Below are 20,703 nucleotides of genomic sequence, written 5' to 3' on the forward strand. Positions count from 1 at the left end.
ATTGATCTAAATTCGGATTGAATCTGAACCTTCCAAACAAATAATCTGTTTTCTTTTGATTAAACACACCATTTTTATGAGTAGAAGTCTAAATTTAGTAAAACTATACCCGCTACACATAATGCCACACATATTATCACATGTATTTCTATTCTGTACCGTCGGATATGAATCAAAATTCGTGCAGATGAAAACAATTTTTTCGAGCACCGAATCCAAAATCCCCGCCCTCTCTCTCTTATCCGAGCAGAACAATCGCTCCCCCCGTTGTCTCTCGCCCTGAGCCGGAAAACCGAGCACAAACCCTCCTCCGCTCTCTCTCTCTGAGGATCGAAAACCCTAACCCTAGAGCAAAAATCGAAGAGAGGACGCAACTGACTTCTTTAAAGACGGTAACTAGCATCTCACTGCGACTTCTTCAGATATATCCGCCTCTTATTTCTTCCCATTGTTTCAATTTTATTTTACCCTTACTTCCGCCTCTGATTACTTTTAATTATTTCAATTTTATTTATTTCCATTATTTATTTCTTAGTACCGATACTCTTTAGGCGTTACAACGATCCAAAAGAATAATGGTGGTAGTAGCCTGGGAAAGAAATAAAGTCTCTCATAAATCACGATTTCCTTTTTTTGAACTGTATATGGCAGATCTTTTTCTTATCTAACCAGATGTAGTTGCATCACAGGCTGAAAGCAAGTGTGCACTTGTGTGCGGTCAGATGAACGAGCCTCCTGGTGCTTGTGCTCGTGTTGGTCTAACTGGTCTGATTGTCGCTGAGCACTTCCGTGATGCTTAAGGTCAATATGTGCTTCTCGTTATCGACAATATTTTCCATTTTACTCAGGTTCTTTTTTCCTCTAAACTGGATTTAATTATTTTGTACATGTATCTGGTCTTTATGCACCGTTTTAGGATTATGTAATTTAGAAAATGAAATAAGCACTTTATGATTGAAATTCGGTAATAAGGAAATTGGTTACAAGTTCACAAAATTTTCAGTGAATTTGCCGAATTTCTGTTTCTTCCTCAATCCCTGTTGGAATGATGTGTAAGAGTGTATTACCACTGATCTTGGAGGGTTGCAAGAGCGTATTACCACAACTAGGAAGGGGTCTATCACCTCTGTCCAGTCTATAGAGGAGCCGCTTCTACATAGTAATTATTTTTCTTTTTTTCTATATTCCTCTTTCTTTGGACAAATTCTCTCTATATTGATCAGTATTAGGTTTCAGCGGAACTTAATCTAAAATTAAAGCTACATAAAGTTAAAAAATACAGAAAACTAAATTCTTTGCACATGCCAGCATTTTTTTCCTCTATAGAACAATTGATTTTAGGTCAATCTTGAACTGGGTCTCTGTCTACTTTGACAGGGTCTTGACAACCATGGCTTTCAGGCATTTGAGTTTGATGACTTGGATAACCTAACTTTTAAGTTTGTATACCTGTGATGTACCAAATAAAGATTTATGAAGTTCATTCTATTGTTTATGGCGAATAATTTTGTTACATTATCAAGGACTCTTGGAAGCCAATAAGTGGTGTACCAGTTGAAATTCATAATGATTGGCATTTTGCTGGTATGCAGAAACTAACAACGCATGCTTTTAGATTAAATCAGGCTCATGCCCTTTAGACAACATGTCTTGTAGAAAATCTATGGCTTGGTTAATTTTACCTTTCTTGCACATGCACAACCTTTATTCAATCTGTCCTGTATGCATTTTTCTACTGGAAGGTGCTTGATGTGTAATTAATACAAGTGGTCCCTTTGTAAGCAAAGTGTAATTTTGTTGCTAATTAAAGAAGAAGCCATTTTGATATTAAACCAAGTTAATCTTTTCCTGTCTGATTCTGTTTCAGGTCAAGTAGCAATTTTCTTTGAGTGTGTTTTAAAGAGAGGAAAACTAAAGAAAGATGAAGGTGCTAAATTAATGTCTTAGGCATGTAAGATATTTATCGACACTACTATCTATATGAAGGAGTTCAAGGGGGATCAATAAGTGGCATTGTGAGTTTGTGACAACAGGGAGGTCGTATCATATTTTGCAAAATAATAATGCGTTTATACACTTCTCTAAACTTCAACCGCAATCCTGATTTTGAAACTGTCATATGTAAGGCCACATGTGTCACCAAACCAACACTCAAGCAAGAACAGGTCCCCTTTCTTCACAATTAAAATTAAAATTCAGTAATCGAATTTAAAAGTACCAAAGGTTGATGTATTTTGGTAAAGAACTGATAGCTCATTAGTTGTCAGTAAAAGTCGACACCAGTTGAGATTAAGTTGCTTATTGAAATTAAATTTTGCATGCGTTTGCAGATTAATAATTAGGTAGTACAGAAGCGTGTTGAGCAGAGACCCATTGCAAAGAAAAGCAATGTGGCTAAAGCACCACCTCCAGCTCTTACCTCAAGAGGAATTAGAGACTCACATTTTAAACAGTGGATAATACCAGAACCCGAAACCCAAACAATCCAAATCGGCTCCAAATCTGAATTTGTAATTTTGGCCTCATATGGGTTATGGGACAAAATTACCAATCAAGAAGCAGTCAGCACAGTGCATCCCTTTTTCACAGAGAATCACAAGACCGGAAGCATTGTGCCTTCCTGTAAAAAGCTGGTTGAACTGTCTATTCTCAAGGGTATCGGTGGCTGACATCAGCATTATGATAATTCAGCTCCAGCATTTTATTTCCTGACCTGATTATAATTAATTACCTGAGTCTTGATTTTGGAGCAACTGGCTACTGACATGATCACTGACTTGAGATGCTGATGTGGTTTCGCAAATGGTCTTTTTAGCACGCTTACGATGCTTAGTGTTTGATGATAAATTGAAGCGTCAGGTTTATTGCTGATTAGATTGAGGGCATAGGGTTTTACTGATTCTTTGACAATATTCACGGAAATTAAAAAAAGTTGGATCTAAATACAATATAGAATATAGAATGAATGATCCAGCTTAGCTATGCATGTAGAGATGAATTGAACTGAAATGCAATGGTACTGCGGCTCGATAGAGTGGTCGCATGCAGTCTCTGTGTGGGATCCAAAATCACTAAAACATAGAGAAGAAAAATGTGTCTTGTGCCTTAGCGTGGATCATATATCACGTCATAGAATGAAACGTCATACATGATCCACGCTAAGGCACAATGCACCCTTTCTTCTCTATGATTTAGTGATTTTGGATTCCACACAAGGACTGCATGCGACCACTCTGTCGAGCCGCAGTACCATTGCATTTCAGTTCGATTCATCTCTACATGCATAGCTAAGCTGGATTCATTCTATATTCTATATTGTATTTAGATCCAACTTTTTTTAATTTCCGTGAATATTGTTAAATAACTTGTTTTTTCATTGATTTATCTTTTTAATGAAAGTTTGTCATTTTATATGATTTACATGTTGGCCTTGTTTATATTGTAGAAAGTTCTATTTAATTGTTTATTTGATTTTTGAAATTTAGGAAAAATGAAGTTAAAATAAAAATCCAATGAAACAAGGTGTCTGGATTGAGCAAATCTAACTTCATCATTGAATAATTATTTTTTTTATTGGTCTGTTTTTTTAATGAAAATATGTCATTTTATATGAGAATATTTTTTTGTTATCTTATAATATGCAATACCCTGTTGCAACGCATGGATACGATACTAGTATACAATAATTCATTCATAATTGGTTTATGGAATAAATTCTCAGTAAAGAAGCATCGTGGTGTCTGGTGGAATCAATATAGATAATTTTTTTTTTGTTGCGATTATTGTTAGGACAGTAGATTTTGAACCTGCGATCACTCATACGAAGAGCATTGTCTTTGCTTCTAGACTAAAGACTGATTTTTTAATATAAAGAAATTTAATAAATTTTATTGAATTAATTATCCCTTGTAATCTCATACGAATCCTTGCTATTTTACATTATATTTATGTCTTCATTTGTTTATTTAATATTACCTTTTTTTTTTCATACTCAATGCCTCCGTTTTCGCAGGTTCATATTGGAGCTCCAATAGCTTTAGAGGGGATAGATGAAAACTACAAGAATAAGGTGATGATAGAAAAATTACTTATATGTTGTTAGTAAGACCACGGAAATAGTTATTCCCAAGATGTCAAGGAATCAACTTTAAATTTTGAATTACTTCAGAAGATACAAATTTGAATGTTTTAGGATACCATACACCTTAAATGAAGAGACAAGCATCTAAATAGGAGTGGATTCACGATTTTAATCAGAGGTAGACACAAAATACGAACAAGAGTAGAAAAAGAGGCACAAAAATCAATAGAGTTTGATCACTTACCAAAGAAAAATTAGCAAAGGGAAAGAGTCGAGGTCGAGGACAAAAAGGAGAAGAGTCAGGACCGAGAGCTAGCTTGGGCGAAATAAGGGGTGGTGATGCAAATCGCCTTTTTTCTCTCCTCTGGAGAGTGACGACGCAACACACACATCGCCTGTTTTTCTTTATGGTGACGCAAATCAAATTTTTTTTTTCTGACAAATCAAAGCGGAGAAGTGGACTTCCTTTTTTCCCATGCAAATCAGCGATTCTTTTTCACGAATCAGTCTAAACCGACTTTCTTTATTTTATACAGATTTTCTTCCGTTGGGCCGTGAATTAAATCCAAGATAGGTTTTATTCTCACATAAGGGTAAACACAAGTATAAAATACCACTGGATCGAAAAAAATTCAAAATTCAGAAGTAGACACTTGGCTACGTCTGGACGAATCTGCCACTGCATGTGAAACAACCGATTTACCGAATGGGACAAGTTTTTTTATCCTCACAGTAGCAATGTTCTTCACTATGCTCAACTGAGATATCCAATTTGATTAATATGGGCCAGTATATTATGCTTTTCATATAAAGGGGGCCGATTGGATGGATCATTCTTTGTTAAAAATGTGACCCATTAAAGAGCTGCTTCAAGTATATCACTCAAAATTTTGATTTTAACTTAAAAATGTGGCCTGGTCCAACAATTTCAGATTTTAAAGTCCACTAGAAACCTAATAATGAAGACGAGAGAAAGTTAATTTTTGGGCCGGGCCTGTTGGATACATGGTTGTTGTTTGTTAAAAACGTGGCCCATTAAAGAGCATATTTGTTAGCATCGTCCTAATAAATTAAACTTAATATCATATTTGATTCTTTCTTAAATTTAAAAAGAAGTAAATTGCTTTTTTTTTATTTTATATCTCATTTGATAAAAAATAAAAAAATTATATAGAATTGATGCATATTTCAAGGAGTATGGATTTGTGCATTGTTCATACGAGCATGCGTTATATGTGAAGGTACTAACAGCATTCTTACCATTAGAGACCCACGCAATGGAAGAAGATAGGTATTATTGTACACTTAAAAAAGATGAAATATCTAATTAAAGAAGGGTATTGCTGCACACTTTAGAAAAAAGGTCGAAATTGTGAATGATCACAATCGAAACTTGTTGTTGGTAAAATAGTAATTTTAATCCCAATTAATGCATAATTTATCACATAATATTGAGAAACACGATTGAATTTTACCACACATATATATCTACATTTCAATACGATTCTATCTAAGTATATGCCAATGTAATTATGTCTATGCAATATTTGAGAAGAAAATTTATGAAGAGGACAAAATTTCTAAAATTTATTTATGCTTAAGTTGGTACCAACCCCACACCAATTTGTTGTTGAAAACGGAACCCAAGAAATAAAGATTGAATTTCGTAGAGAAAATTACGTATCAGATCGCAATTGCCTATTAAACAAATATTATTTTACATGCAAATAGTCTTTTAATTTATAATTTGGAAGAAAGTGTGATAACGTCCCAAGTTTTGCAAGGAGCCTTAATTTGAGTAGAGAAGGAAATTAGTCATAACGTGATATTATCTATGTCGATTATGTAATGTAACTTGTATGTTGTGTGATGTAATCATTTGCACAGTGTTATTTTTCACTATTTTAGTCACATCACGTAAATTAATTCAGTTTACATTATGTGACATGTTACGTGATCAATTTTCTAAACATTATTTCTTAATTATAATTAATTATAATTATTTTGTAACATTTTTTTGTTTTTAGGTACATTTTGTTATTATTATTTTTTAACTAACTTAAACTTAAAAATAATAATTAAACGCAATCTGTCACGGCACGTCACATGTCTCGGTCACATAACATGACTCGCATGTTGCATGACTTGACTGTTTTTCACCATTTTAGTCATGTCATGTCACACAAATTGATTTGGTCACGTCATGTCACATGACCAATTTTTAAAACATTATTTCTTAATTATAATTAATTATAATTATTTTGTACGGTTTTTTATTTTTTGGTACATTTTGTTATAACTAACTTAAACTTGAAACAATAATTAAACACAAATACAGCGTAACTACACGTGACTTGATTATTTTATTTATTTATTTATTTTTAAAATTGCTTGGTAGTGGCTACCAAGTTTACAATAAATAAATTTGTTTACAACATCATTGTTCAACCTCTCAAAACTAAGAACTCACTAAATAAAAAGAAACTCAATACTGCAACCTATTCTTTCCTGTCACACCCCGAAATCCCTAACAGTGACAGCACTTGCCGTAAATATATAGTTTCATGTATATTTACAAGGCATTTACGATTTAATTTAAAATATAAACAATAACAGTACCATTAGATTTCATCTCAGTAGTAAAAGTTTCAAAATGTCTGGTAAAACTAAAATATACAAGATGTATCTCAAAAGGATACTAACCATAGGGTACGACTTAGAGAACTGTACAACAAAATAATATACAATCTCTCTAGTCGGTAAACAAAAGAAAAACTACTATGGTATCATAACTGCATATACATAAAGGTCTACTACTCGCGTGCCTCTCCAAGATCCACCATATCGAACCCTGTAAAACCCAAAAGGGGAAGCGGGTGAGAAATAATAATAATATTATCTCTCAGTGCGAATTTGCCACAATCGAGCTACTGGACTTGCAATCAATCCATATCTAGAATTAAATCTTCGCAATGACATTAACAATTCAATTATATATATATATATATGAATGCAAATGCTGAATCACCATATTTAATCGAATATCAACTTATAGGATTTCAAATGAAGCTCAGCATAGATATATTTGGCTTAAACTCAGATTATCAGGTCTGGTAACACAAACAGATGACCCACCATCTTATCACACAGGTGGCCACGCTAAACCCACATCTGTCGGTACATAGTACCTTCCACAGACCCTCATCTGATGTGTTTAGGCTTATACCATTTTATTTAAGTCTAGTTCATAATCAGATACATATCTCAACAATTGTGCTTTCAGAGTTTATACAAAATAACAAAATAATCATAGTCACCCATAGTCCCCGTCAGAATCAGAATCAGAATCAGATTCCCCCTCCCAACCGGTACTGGGATTAGCGAGGGCCGTTCACCATATGCGCATAAGGATTCCGTAACAAAGTCTAGTCATGACTCTAGACTTTGTATAACTCATATCTCAATATTTATTGGTGACTTCAACTATACTCCAGAACAGGAGAACAGGAGAACAGGAGAACAATAAAACGATAAACCATACAAAATGACAAGTCCGCAGTATCATATGAAATTCAATTTATAATTTGATTGGGGTTATGCACATGATGCAATAATTCAAAATATGCAAACAAACAATTCTTCAACATGACAATGAATAACAATTTAATTCTTAAAAATGTAATATCAAACAAGTCCAGTAACCCCGCACCTGAGTACGCAGAATACGCAAAATGTATATGTCACTAAGGTCTGGAAGTCTCTGAAGGTCCTGCAAAATCTCGCTCAACAGAATCTACACCTATATCAACATAATATACTAAATTAATCTCTATTCGACAATTAACTAAGAAATTGTGTATCCCAGCGCCTAACTGCTATTTATGTGTGTGTGATTTCTTAATTGAAATAAATTTGCATTATACGTACTTGTCAGTTTAACTAGACCAAGAGTTACCATTTAGTTTCATTATTTCTTCAACCTTCTCAATTTATATCAATCTCAGCCTTATCCTATTTGTATAATAGTTCAATTTAAAGTATATCTATTTTGAAGCAGCAAATCAATAATTCTAAGTTCATTTAATCATTCTCAAGTTGAGCTTAATTCAACCCACTTGTACTCAATTATTTTCTGGATTAATAAACTAACTAAAAGGTTAAATACATAAACTAAAATTAGTTTTCTTATCTTCTATGAGGCCCAGAAATCATAGTTCGAATCTGTACATTTAAGTGTACAGCAGAACTACACATGTAATTTTTGCTCAAAAGACCTTAGGACATATTTAAGTTACCAATTAATCAAAATTTACATATTATACCATAAAATAGTCTCTTCATAATAACTATTAACACAATTCAGCAATGACATACCAGTAACTAGATTATACTGGTAGGAATAGATACTTGTGATCTATTTACCATAACAACCCTGAACTTTCTTATAAATACATTGGAAATAAATTATCAACAAGGAAGGTACTAATACACTAATATAAGGTTGTTTTATGTGCAGTACTAAAATATACAACCAAGGTTTGATCTTTGAACCAGAAATTTGGAACAGAGAGAAAAAGAAAGCAAAAGGGTACTATCAAAAGTAATCGGGTTTAAACCCGTTAAGAAATAGAGAAAAGAAAGATAAATATCTCAAGAATCTCACTACTTTCAGCTTTTGAACACTTTCTATTTCAGTTCAGCAGCGAGAGTAACCCCTAAGCATGCCTTAAACTCAATTTCTTAAATCTCTATATCAATAATAAGAAGCAGAAAAACAGAGAGGAGGGAAATACCCAGCAACTGCAGTAGGTGTGATGTGAGAAAGCAAACACACACACACGATTAGAAGACCATGCCGTAAAGGTACTTAGCCATCAAGTGAAAAACTCACTCAAATTCTTTACAAAGAGAAAAAGGAACTTAGATGTGAACAGGGAGACAGAAGGTTCATGAATCTTAGAATGGCGGTGAAAGAAAAGATATAATAGAAATAATAGTCAAAGAAAAATAAAGGTTTACATTTGACCTTGACCCCACATGTCAGAATATAATTTACTATTGGTAATTTGATATATTAGCTAAATAAGTCCTTCATATTTATTAATATATATAATTCCCTTATTTTCAATAATAATAAAAAAATATCCTGCTATTCTAATATTTTCCATATTAGTACCATATTCTTTTTAAATTTAGACATACAACAAGTGAAAATGCTCTATTATTATTATTATTATTATTATTATTTTAATTTCTTAGTGTAACATTTCCTCCAAGGCATCGAATCCACAGTTCTGTTTCTGCATGAATTGTTCTCGCTAGCAACCAAGGGGGCATTCTTTTACTTCTGAAAATGAATTCATTTCGCTGCTTCCAAATTGCCCATAATACCCCCCCCCCCCCCCCATAAATTAGGGTGATATAACTATCCTCAATTACTTTAGTAAAAATAAATTTTGATCACATGACATGACGAAATCACAGCATAATAATTATATCACACATCACATTATGTTTTTTCTTCTCTATCAATTCTATCAAGTTTCATTGGAAGAATTTCTCTTTTCTTTTCAAGGAAGAATTTCTGATGCAAGGCTTGTGTGGTACTTTTGTGCGGCTGCAAGAAAATTACCCGCGGGCATGACAACATAATTGATACAAAGGTTCTTGCCACAGAGAACCTGTATAATGGTTTAGCTTTTATAATTTGGAAAGGTACGTGTATAGCTCATCTAAACAAGACTAGATACTGTTAGTTGATCTCCATTCTCCACCTTGGTTTTAATTGTTTAATGTTGTAGTTAGATTTCTTTGGTTCCTGGTTTCTCTCACATTCCCAGTTCAGCTGTACCGGTCTACCAGACAAATGAATCCAACCATACCAATACACGTGAGACCTTTTCTAATTTAAAATTAATTTTAATTGATGGGTCAAGTATTACTAGAGATTTTAAAGTTTATTTTTAAAATATTTTTGTTCAATAATCTTTTAGCAATTTCATGTTTTTTTTTTACACTTTTAATTGGATGTTATTTTTAATTTACCAGTAAAAATATAAAATTAGAGGTTTGATCCCTATCTAATTTACAAAACAAAACAAAAGGTTGAACAATGCATATTAGAGGTTTGATCCCTATCTAATTTGAACCCTCATGAAAATCACTAATTTTAATAAGCAATAACAAAAAAATTTGAACCAGTGAAAACAACAATTTTCAAACCATCTTAATAAATATTATAAAATTTCAATAAAAATGTAAAATTTGATCTCTAAGATTATTTTGATATAGATATCATGTGTAACGGTTCAAATCAACTATTTTGAAATTTGAAAATTACAAAACCAAATTAATATGACCAACTTTCAAGACCTACTATTTTGATCTTAGCCCCCACTGTATATGTGTACATGTTTGCATTTAAATACAATTATATTTATTTCATTAGCTAATTATGTATCTGCTAAATATACCAATTACAAACTTGACAACTATTAATTAGAGAGAGAGAGCAATTCTCAAAAGTTGACAACTTCCCTCTCATAGTACATCATTGCATTGGCATCAACTTGAAAAAAGGAAAAATAAAAATAAAATAAATAACAGCATGCAATTAATAAACAACTACTTCAATTAATGCCATTACGTGAGTACCATGTAGCTCATCACCTTTCAATTTATCTTTATTCTTTACTGTCATAGTCTAAAATCCATTAATAAATCTCCATATATAAAGAACCCCCATTCCCTCTCCCCTTATATCGAATTCGTCTCCTCTGCATTAACTCAAAAAGGAATCTTTTGAGTTAATACATCTAGACCGTCCGATCAGTTTTAAAATTTGTGCTAATTAAATCCGCACTAACATAGATGGAAGCCGAATGAACTCCGTTTACAATCGGACAGTCGATATCTATAGCATCTTTTGAGTTAATGCAGACGATGCGGATACTCCCTTATATCTATATCCCACCGCCTAATAACTGATCTCTTATTCCTACTGCACACGGCATTGCTATTATTAAATTCCCTCAAGTCTCAACCCACTCTAACGGTCTACCAAGCACTTTCGTCAACCTCCCAAAATAAGGACATATATATAGAATCTTTGAGGACAGTTCATAATATACGACTATTTACTATAACTTGTGTGTTGATTGTTTATTACCTGGTATTTACTTATTGAGGAAAGGAAACATGATATGGTTTGAAAAAGTAAAATGTTTGTAAGAATTACATGTAACAATTTGTCACTATATTTGTATGGAAATTATAGCAGCGGGACCCACTTGTATTCTAGACTAAATACCAATTACAGATTTGATAGTAATTCTCACAGTTAGGCAGCCTAGCTCACCTTCTCATCTGTCTCCTTCTCTATAAATTTAGACTAAGACTCACATCCATTTCGAAGTTAAACACAACATATATTTTATCATGGCAAGGTTCATTGACAAGTTGCCATTTTTGGAGGGTGCTGATTCACCCGATAATGCTGCTTTTAACAACAGTCGTAGTCGGGAGCGGGAGCGGGGGCCGTCCCTCGGTGAGCTATTCAAACTTGTGGGCGACACACGAGACACAACCAATGTCAAAGCGGATGATGCCATGCTACCACCGACGGATTACACCATAGACCTAAGTGATACCGAGGTCTCTCGTCCGGTGCCTTTTGTGTTATCCTTCTCCAACCTTACCTACAGTGTGAAGACCAAACGACGCAAGAACAGCCACCTAGAAGCAAATTTGGACGCTCTTACACTGGTGGATCCCGACTCTGACGGTCGTACCAAAACTTTACTCGACTCCATTTCAGGTGAGGCCAGAGATGGTGAGATACTAGCTGTGCTTGGTGCGAGCGGCTCTGGCAAATCAACCCTAATCGATGCCCTTGCGAACCGAATCGCTAAAGGAAGCTTAAAAGGATCAAGAACCCTCAATGGTGAACCCCTCGAGAGCCGGCTTCTAAAGGCAATATCGGCATATGTCATGCAAGATGATTTGCTATTTCCAATGCTAACTGTGGAAGAGACCCTCTCTTTCTCTGCCGAGTTTCGTCTCCCTCGAACCCTCTCTGCCTCAAAGAAGAAGGCACGTGTTCAAGCTCTAATTGATCAGCTTGGTCTCCGTGCTGCAGCGAATACAATCATTGGGGATGAGGGGCACCGTGGTGTGTCAGGTGGAGAGCGTCGTCGTGTTTCTATCGGCACCGACATAATCCATGACCCGATATTATTATTCCTCGATGAACCAACCTCGGGTCTTGATTCAACTAGTGCATTTATGGTGGTGAAGGTGCTTCGCCGGATCGCACTTAATGGAAGTGTCGTGATCATGTCCATTCATCAACCATCATACCGAATTCTGGGGCAGCTAGATCGATTATTGTTCCTCTCTCGGGGTCAAATGGTGTATAGCGGTACACCCGATATGCTACCATACTACTTTGCAAAGTTTGGGCGGCCAATGCCAGAGAACGAAAACCGAACCGAATTTGCACTAGATGTAATCCGTGAGCTCGAGTCATCCCCGACGGGTTCAAAACCATTAGTCGATTTCCACCGTACATGGTGCCTCCTCAATCCATCTGCCACCAACCGATCATCTATTCAAAGCCCCACCTCACTTACTCTAAAAGATGCCATAAGTGCAAGCATTTCACGTGGCAAGCTTGTCTCTGGCACTGACGGTCCTGTTGCTAGTGATTCCACCATGCAAACCTACGCAAACCCGTTCTGGGTTGAAATGGGCGTGCTAACCAAGCGATCTTTCATCAATACATCCCGCATGCCAGAACTCTTTATCATAAGGCTTTTTGCAGTGGTGGTCACAGGCGGTATTCTCGGCACAGTGTTTTGGAAGCTTGATGACTCACCCAAAGGGGTGCAAGAAAGGCTCGGGTTCTTTGCCTTTGCCATGTCAACAATGTATTATGTGTGCGCCGATGCATTGCCTGTGTTCATCAATGAGCGGTTCATCTTCTTGCGGGAGACGGCCTATAATGCATACCGCCATTCATCCTATGTGCTGTCTAACATGATTGTTTCCTTCCCACCACTCGTGCTACTCTCCATAGCATTTGCTGTCACCACTTTCTTTTCTGTAGGTCTTGATGGAGGATTAGAAGGTTTTACATTTTATGTACTTATTATTCTCGCTTCTTTCTGGTCCGGATCGGGTTTCGTTACTTTCCTTTCGGGCGTAGTTCCTCATGTCATGATTGGATATACTGTGGTTGTCGCAATCTTGGCATATTTCCTTCTTTTCTCCGGCTTCTTTATAAACCGTGACCGGATCCCGAACTATTGGTTATGGTTCCATTACCTCTCACTTGTCAAGTATCCATATGAAGGTGTTCTACAAAATGAGTTCGCTCGGGCCGGTGAATGTTACGTAAGAGGTACTCAAATATTCGATAACTCTCCTTTCGGAGGACTGCCACATCAGATGAAAGAGAAGGTTCTGAGTGCAATAAGCGGGGCTCTCGGTGTGACAATTACAAATCAAACATGCGTCACGACGGGTCAGGGTGTTCTGAAAGAAGTTGCGGTGACGCAAATGGGCAAATGGGATTGCCTCCTTGTAGCAGTTGCATGGGGTTTCTTGTTTAGGTTCTTGTTCTATTTTAGCTTGTTGCTTGGTGGCAAGAACAAGAGAAGGTAAAAAAAATTATACAGTGAAATTTTCTCTGTTTTTTTTTTCTTTTGTCCATTTTTTGTTGTGAGCTCTTTATGTGAATGGAGATGTATGGATAATACCCAATTACAAGGGATGAAGATAGGAGCTTTTGTATAATATATTGTTGTAAGTTTTTGATAAAATGTGATTTTAATTTGGATATTGTCAATGGATTTCAGCTGTATTTGTGTCACATTTATGTAAGTTTGTTAGCCCATTAGTTAAGAATGTAAGAGAAAGAGAGAGCATACACAAGTCTACTAAATTCTACATACTAGCACCATTTGGATATTTTGTTGTTGGTTGTTCAGATGTTGGTACACTGGTAAAGTGGTAGCCAAAAAATTGAGCTGTGAAGTTTCTCTGACTATTCTCAAAAAAAAAAAAAAAAGAGTTTCTCTGACTTGTGTCTCTTAAACAATAATAAAGTTTGGTAAGGGGTAGGGGGTAGCTCATCTAAACAAGACTAGATACTGTTTTAGCTGATCTACATTCTCCACCTTTGTTCTAATTGTTTAATGTAGTTGAAGTGTTGAACCATACCAATTTTGACAGTAATCTAATACATATATGTGTGACCTTTCCTAATTAAAAATTAGTTGGAATTGATTGGTCAAGTATTAATTACTAGAGATTTTTAACATTTTTTATTTTTTTTGTTCAGTACTCATTGAGCAATTTCATGTTTTTCTTTACACTTTTGATTGTATGTTATTTTTAATTTATCAATAAAATATAAGATTATATGTTTGATCTCTATTTTATTTACAAAACAAATCAAAAAAAAAAGTTACGCAAAAAATTTACATTGTTACTTTAATTATGAATTAAATTATTTTTTTTCGGTTGTGTTATTTAAGTCATGGCTTAAATTGTTTGTTTCATTGTTATTTTTAATGACTTATTTAACTTCTAATTCAACAAAATATTTTCCAAGTTACACAAAAGAATTTAAAAGAAAATTACGGTTTAAGAATATTACAAAATAAATTTAATAATTGTATATATTTGAACTTTATTTTTTTTATTACTTGTTTAACTTTTACTTCAATAAAAATAATACCAATTTTACATTATTCAGATTTCTAAATCCGTAGTAAAGAGCAATATCTTTGTTTCAAAGTTTAAACAGTTGATTTGAACGGTTCAACATGATTTTCATATAGAAATGTACATGCCAATTAATTTTATATATATATATTTTTAATTATTTTACTATTTTTCTAAATAGGTAGAAAATCATCATTTTTAAAAGGTTCATAATCTTCATATCATGTTTTTTTTTTCTCTCATTTCCGCACATCAGAACAAACTAGCTATAAACTGATCCTCATGTCCACCTAGTAAATTCACTAGGAATTTAATTCATAACACAGACACATATGCTTCAACAAAATTTGATTCACTATTAAAAAGAGCATACATTAGACTATATTACTAATATACTCAACCTTCAATAGGTTTTGGTCATGGCTGCAAACTCGACCGAGTCAGATCAGAATCGAATCAGTTGAGCTGATTTCGACCGAATCGGATCAGAAATCGGATCAGCCGATTTCAACTGAATCGGGTCAGAAATGCGAGTTTCTGACTATATTCTTAGACTAATTTCTAAATTCAGTTTCCAATCCAATTCATCTGATTTCAACCGATTCATATGATTCTGATTATACAATCAAATGACTGATTTAGATTCCGATTTTGCATACTATGTTGGTATGTCGACATGAATTTCTGAGCTAAGAAAGAGACATCTAAAATACTTTGTTGAGGGAAAGAGCATCCAAAAATTGGATAGAAATGGGCCAGTATAGGTTAATTTTGTTTTAAATATAAAGGAGGCCTGTTGAATGGATGGTTGTTGTTTGTTAAAAACCTGGCCCATTGAAGAACTGCTTCAGTTTGTAAGTTGTAACAATTAAATTTGATTCTTCTCACCTGTAAACATTTATGGATGAGTTTAGCTATGTTGTATTGAAATATATAGATGAGGAGGGATTCAATTACATTCTCTTTTGGTGATATCGGATTATATTATACATTTTCAATTACATTTTTGGTGATATCGGATTATATTATTCATTTATAGTGATTTTGTTAAATACTTAATAAATAGTAAAAAAAATAAAAAAAAATGTAAAATTTGATCTGCAAGCACATTTTAATATATACATCATGTTAAACGGTTTGGACCGACTATTTGATTTTTTGAAAACTTTGTAAATGGAGAGTGTAATTTGGTGTCATCAAAAAATGTGTAATTGGATCCCTCCTCTAGATAGATATTTATATTGGACATTAAATCATTGGATTCAAAGTCCAAATAGTTGATTTCAACTGTTCAGCTGATATAGAGGTCAAGTTAAATGATTTAGATCGACTGTTTAGATTTCGAATCTAACAATTTCAAGTCCCAATGTACAAGAACCTCAAATTCACGCCAACCATTTACTTTTCAATGTATTATATTATTTTATTTCTAAATACATATTTGTTATAATATTAATGCATTATTTTCTATTTCAATTAAGACATAGTTAGTTATAATTATCACCCCAGTGTGGTTGTTGTTAATATTTTTAAACTTCTTAAATGCACATTTGACTATTACAAAATTTATACATCAATATAGACTTGACTATTTACGCTAATACATATTTGACAAGTTAGGACTTTCTATATAGTCTTCTAGAAATGGCAAAATAATATAGAATCTGTTGCTGCTAGATAAATGAGGTTGGTGATACATTTTGAGTTTTTGTATAAATTTGTAGTATAGTTTTTGAAGCAAATGAGGCCTTTTCAAAGGGAATAATTTGGGTTCGACACCCATCGACCAATAAGTTTTGCATCTGTTCAATCTGCTTTAAGATGTGTGTATATTGATTCAATATTTGTGAAAATATGCTTTAATATTCACGCGCAAAATTTTTTAAAACGAATCAGACATATGCAAAACTTATCAGATTCAAATTTGAGATTGATGGGTGTCAGATCCAAATTGTTCCTTTTTAAAAGTATATGGTGAAAAATGATTTAACAGTGGCAATTAGAAAAAAATAAAAAATGAAACAGTGTTAGACCCAAATTGTATGTCCCAAGAGAAAAAATTGCCAAGTAAAACAACAACAAAACATTTAATTGTTTTATAAAAAAAAATATTTCTTAAAATTTTTAGATAATTAGTACATAATAGCTGCAAAGATCCGGTACACACATTAATGAAGTTGCCGACAGTACTGCCAACAAATTATAGAGGCTTTTAATATTGGGTCCATATGTAACCGTTGTACACCATGACTATGTAATGTTAATATCTAACCTCGATTCCCGACTACCGCGCCAACGGAAAGCTCCCGAAATAAGAATATAATCTCTACCGACAGGTCATAATATACGATAATTTACTATAACTTGTGTGTTGATTGTTTATTCGCTGCTATTTACTTATTGAGGAAAGAAATCATGATATGGTTTGAAAAAGTAAAATGTTTGTAAGATTTAAATGTAAGAGTTCGTCACTATTCTAAGGGAACAGTTTAACTTCTCTGATAATTATAGTAGGGGGACCCACTTGTAATCTAGATTTTCAAGTTTTTCACTTTCACCCTCGTATTTTTCAAATATTGACATTATTTGTTCTATATTATTTCTCAATATGACAAAAAATCTTTGAAAAATGTAAACACATATTTAATTACTTTCAATCAAATAATATTTGCAAATTAAACTTGAAGATAGGTTCAAATTTATGTTGTTAATCAATAATTACTCCCAATACTTTAGTCACTGTTAATCAATAATTAAAATCAATGTTGTCAATAATTTCACCTGTTGGGTCAACAATGAAAATTTCTTGAATTTTAAATGCAACTGTAGGAAAATGTACTTGTCAAACAGGAGAACTAGTTTAAGAGATTAAGCAATGACAATATTAAAATAAATTTATCTCCAAGAGTCAAAGTCTTTTCTTTATGATGAAATGATTATTAGCTATCCTTTCAATTAATTATTTGTCAAAAAAATAATTACTATAGCTTTTTGTTATAAATTACAAATATTGAAGAGTCAAACCTACTTTACATCTTCTTTGGAGCCACAAATTCAAAACAAATTTATATTCATGATCTACCTTATCTTTTAAGTTTTAAGAAAACTTGCAATAATACTATTGTTTTTAGAGTAGTAGCAAAATTGTGTCCAAAATATGAACTTTATTGTTCACACATGTTGATTGAATAAGGGGAGGAATTAATATCTCTAGTAGAATGGGATAAAATTTAGAATTACATAAAAATAAAAGTATATTTTTGGAGAAAAATTTTAGGGTGAAGTAGAGTGGGAAAAATGGCACGGCAGAGCCGGCTCTATCACGGAACGGCACAGTTATGGTAAGGAACGGTACGTCATGTGTGACTGTTCTGTGTCATGGCTCACGTGTCCTGTGCCGTGATCAGCTTTTGTAAATTTTGGCACGGCATGGCACGTCACGCGAAAGATCCGGTCACGGCACGTAATTACATGAGTCACGTGTAATTAGGACCGTTAGGTCTTAATTAAATGGTGAATCTTGAATAAACTAACTTAAATTATGAAAAAAATAGTTAAACGTGAGAAACATAACCAGTTACGTTTTGACATGGCACGGGAGCCATGGCATGAATTGCGTGTTGTGACCACCCCTCAACATTTTGATCATGGCATGGGACGTGTCACTGTTCACTTTGTCACGGCACGACACTAGACCAAAGTTACGGCATGTTAGTCAAGACACAGTACAGCACGTTTTTTCCACTCTAGGGTGAAGCATAAAATTTTGTAATTATTTTAATTTCAATTATATTCTTTATAATTTATTTGAAAAAAAGTACAAAAATAGAATATTATTTTTGAAATTTTTTTTAGGAAGAGGACTAACATGGAAGTTTGTGGACAATATTTTTAAGTAGAGTTCTTCACTTTTCTGTATTAAAAAAAGAATAATTATTTCAATCCCCACACTCCAGTACCCGCATTATACCCCCATCTCTTAAACAGATTTTAACTTCCCATAAACTAACTTAACTAACTAATTTAATTAATTTTATTCAAAACACTAGTATAAATACTTGGAAGATAATAAATTAATACTTGCAAATTAAGATATTAATACTTGCATGTATAACTATATGGAGAGACCACTCAAACTACATGGGGAGAAGAATCATACACGTTTTTAGAGGTGGATTTTTTTTTTCAATATCTTCCACATTTCTCACGTTCTATGATGAATTTTGCGAATCTAAAACCATGAATGTATTCTGCGCAATTTTATCTTTCAAATGAGATCCATGATGACGTACTTTCGGATTCATCATCACACAAGTATTTATACCTCATTGTGCAAGTATTTATACCGCATGGTACAAGTATTTATACCTATACTTGTAAGTATTTATCCCCAATCGTGGACCCCGCATCTCCGCATCACATTTCCCTAATCGTCCCTGCGTCAACCTTTCTCTAACAAAAATAGTTGAACACATAGGTATAAATATTTCAGTGCATAAATATAAATACTTGTAATACTTGATATTAATACTTTTAAATGTCAGTAGTGTCATATGTGAAAAACACTAGGTATAAATACTTAAATGACGAGGTATAAATACTTGTGTGATGACGAACTCGAAAGTATGTCATCATGGATCTCATTTGAAAGATAAAATTGTGTAGAAGACGTTCGTGATTTTAGATTCGCAAAATTCCTTATAGATCATGAGAAATGTGGACGAGATTGAACAAATAAAATTGGGGGGATAATGGGGGGATGAGAGTGCGGGTACTCATATCATCTCCCTTAAAAAAATATACTTTCAAAGCTGAAATATAAGTTTCCTATTCCATAAATTTAAAACTATTGTTGTAAGTTCTAAAATCAGTTTAAAACTTCTAATTTCATATTTCATTTTAGTTATGTTGCACCAAGAACATGCAATAATTACAAAGCAGTCCATTTAAGAAGAATGAAACTGTTCGGATTGACCGTTTGAATTTTGAAAACTCAAATATTGAACTGTAACACCGTAGGTTGCTATACAACCCATAGCACCTTAGCCTTACCCTTGCTACAAACTCCTCCGTTAGAAAAGTGGATATGACTAATTGTGTGATATATTCTACTTTGTAGACAGTTGTAGTGCAAATAAGTATTGTAAAAAACGGTCGTTGAGATTGATAAACTGGCTGTTTAATCGTTGGCGGCGATCAAATCGTTATGGTTTTTTCTAATTAACTAGCCGATTATTTCTGATTATGACCGAATATTTTTAATTATTTTTTATTAATCACTTAATGATACTCTATTTGTCCGAGGAGTGCATACCATTATTTATAACACTAGCACTGCAAACTACTACACCAAGTCACCAATATCTCAAATTATCTGACTCTTTAGTACAAATTAAGAGTACCGGTACCTTCATTTTTTGTACCTCCTTTGTACATCCAATTTTAAAATTTTAGTAATTTAAAATTTAAAACTTATATGTCAAACTAAAACCATTAGGAGGGATCCAATACCTCATATTTTGTATCTTCATTTTCAAAATTCAAACTATTGATTCGAACCACTCAATATGATATTTATACTAAAATATGTCCGGGGATGAAATTTTATAATTTTTAAAATTATTTTACTATTTTTTTAAGATATGTATAAAATCACTGTTTTTGGACAGTTAAAAAAAGTGATTTTCTACCCATCTTAAAAAATAGTACAAAATTTCCCACGTGAACAGTAAAACTTTTTACTTCAGCCAAATAGGGTGGGATAAACTTTGGAATTACATAAAAATAGAAGTATATGTTGGAGAAATCTTTCACAGTTCAGCATATTTTGTAGTTTAGAAGTTTTAGGATACAGCATAATTTTGTAATTATTTTTAGTTTAAGTTATATTTTAT

General features: G+C 33.4%; 1 protein-coding gene, 2 long non-coding RNA genes and 1 pseudogene across 4 annotated transcripts; 3 read left to right on the plus strand and 1 right to left on the minus strand.

The window, feature by feature from the left end:
- Window positions 1-210: 210 nt before the first annotated feature.
- LOC144561048 (uncharacterized) lies at window positions 211-1,905 on the plus strand. The gene is made up of 3 exons (XR_013513563.1): window positions 211-848; window positions 1,004-1,159; window positions 1,378-1,905. It is a non-coding gene; the product is annotated as an uncharacterized LOC144561048 (long non-coding RNA).
- Window positions 1,906-2,063: 158 nt separating this feature from the next.
- LOC144560186 (putative protein phosphatase 2C-like protein 45) lies at window positions 2,064-2,669 on the plus strand. The gene is made up of 2 exons (XM_078309369.1): window positions 2,064-2,165; window positions 2,343-2,669. Exons 1-2 carry the CDS (start codon window positions 2,064-2,066, stop codon window positions 2,667-2,669), a joined length of 429 nt encoding a protein of 142 aa, XP_078165495.1.
- A 3,936-nt stretch (window positions 2,670-6,605) lies between these two features.
- Window positions 6,606-9,209, minus strand: LOC144561051 (uncharacterized). The gene is made up of 3 exons (XR_013513566.1): window positions 8,875-9,209; window positions 7,791-7,880; window positions 6,606-6,932 (listed from the first exon to the last, which is right to left on the minus strand). It is a non-coding gene; the product is annotated as an uncharacterized LOC144561051 (long non-coding RNA).
- A 2,213-nt stretch (window positions 9,210-11,422) lies between these two features.
- Window positions 11,423-13,948, plus strand: LOC144561036 (ABC transporter G family member 16 pseudogene; annotated as a pseudogene). Its single transcript, XR_013513559.1, has one exon. The product of XR_013513559.1 is annotated as an ABC transporter G family member 16 pseudogene (transcript).
- The last annotated feature ends 6,755 nt before the right edge of the window (window positions 13,949-20,703 follow it).

The sequence above is a fragment of the Carex rostrata genome, chromosome 10 (assembly GCF_964058835.1).
Source record: "Carex rostrata chromosome 10, lpCarRost1.2, whole genome shotgun sequence".
NCBI lineage: Eukaryota > Viridiplantae > Streptophyta > Magnoliopsida > Poales > Cyperaceae > Carex > Carex rostrata.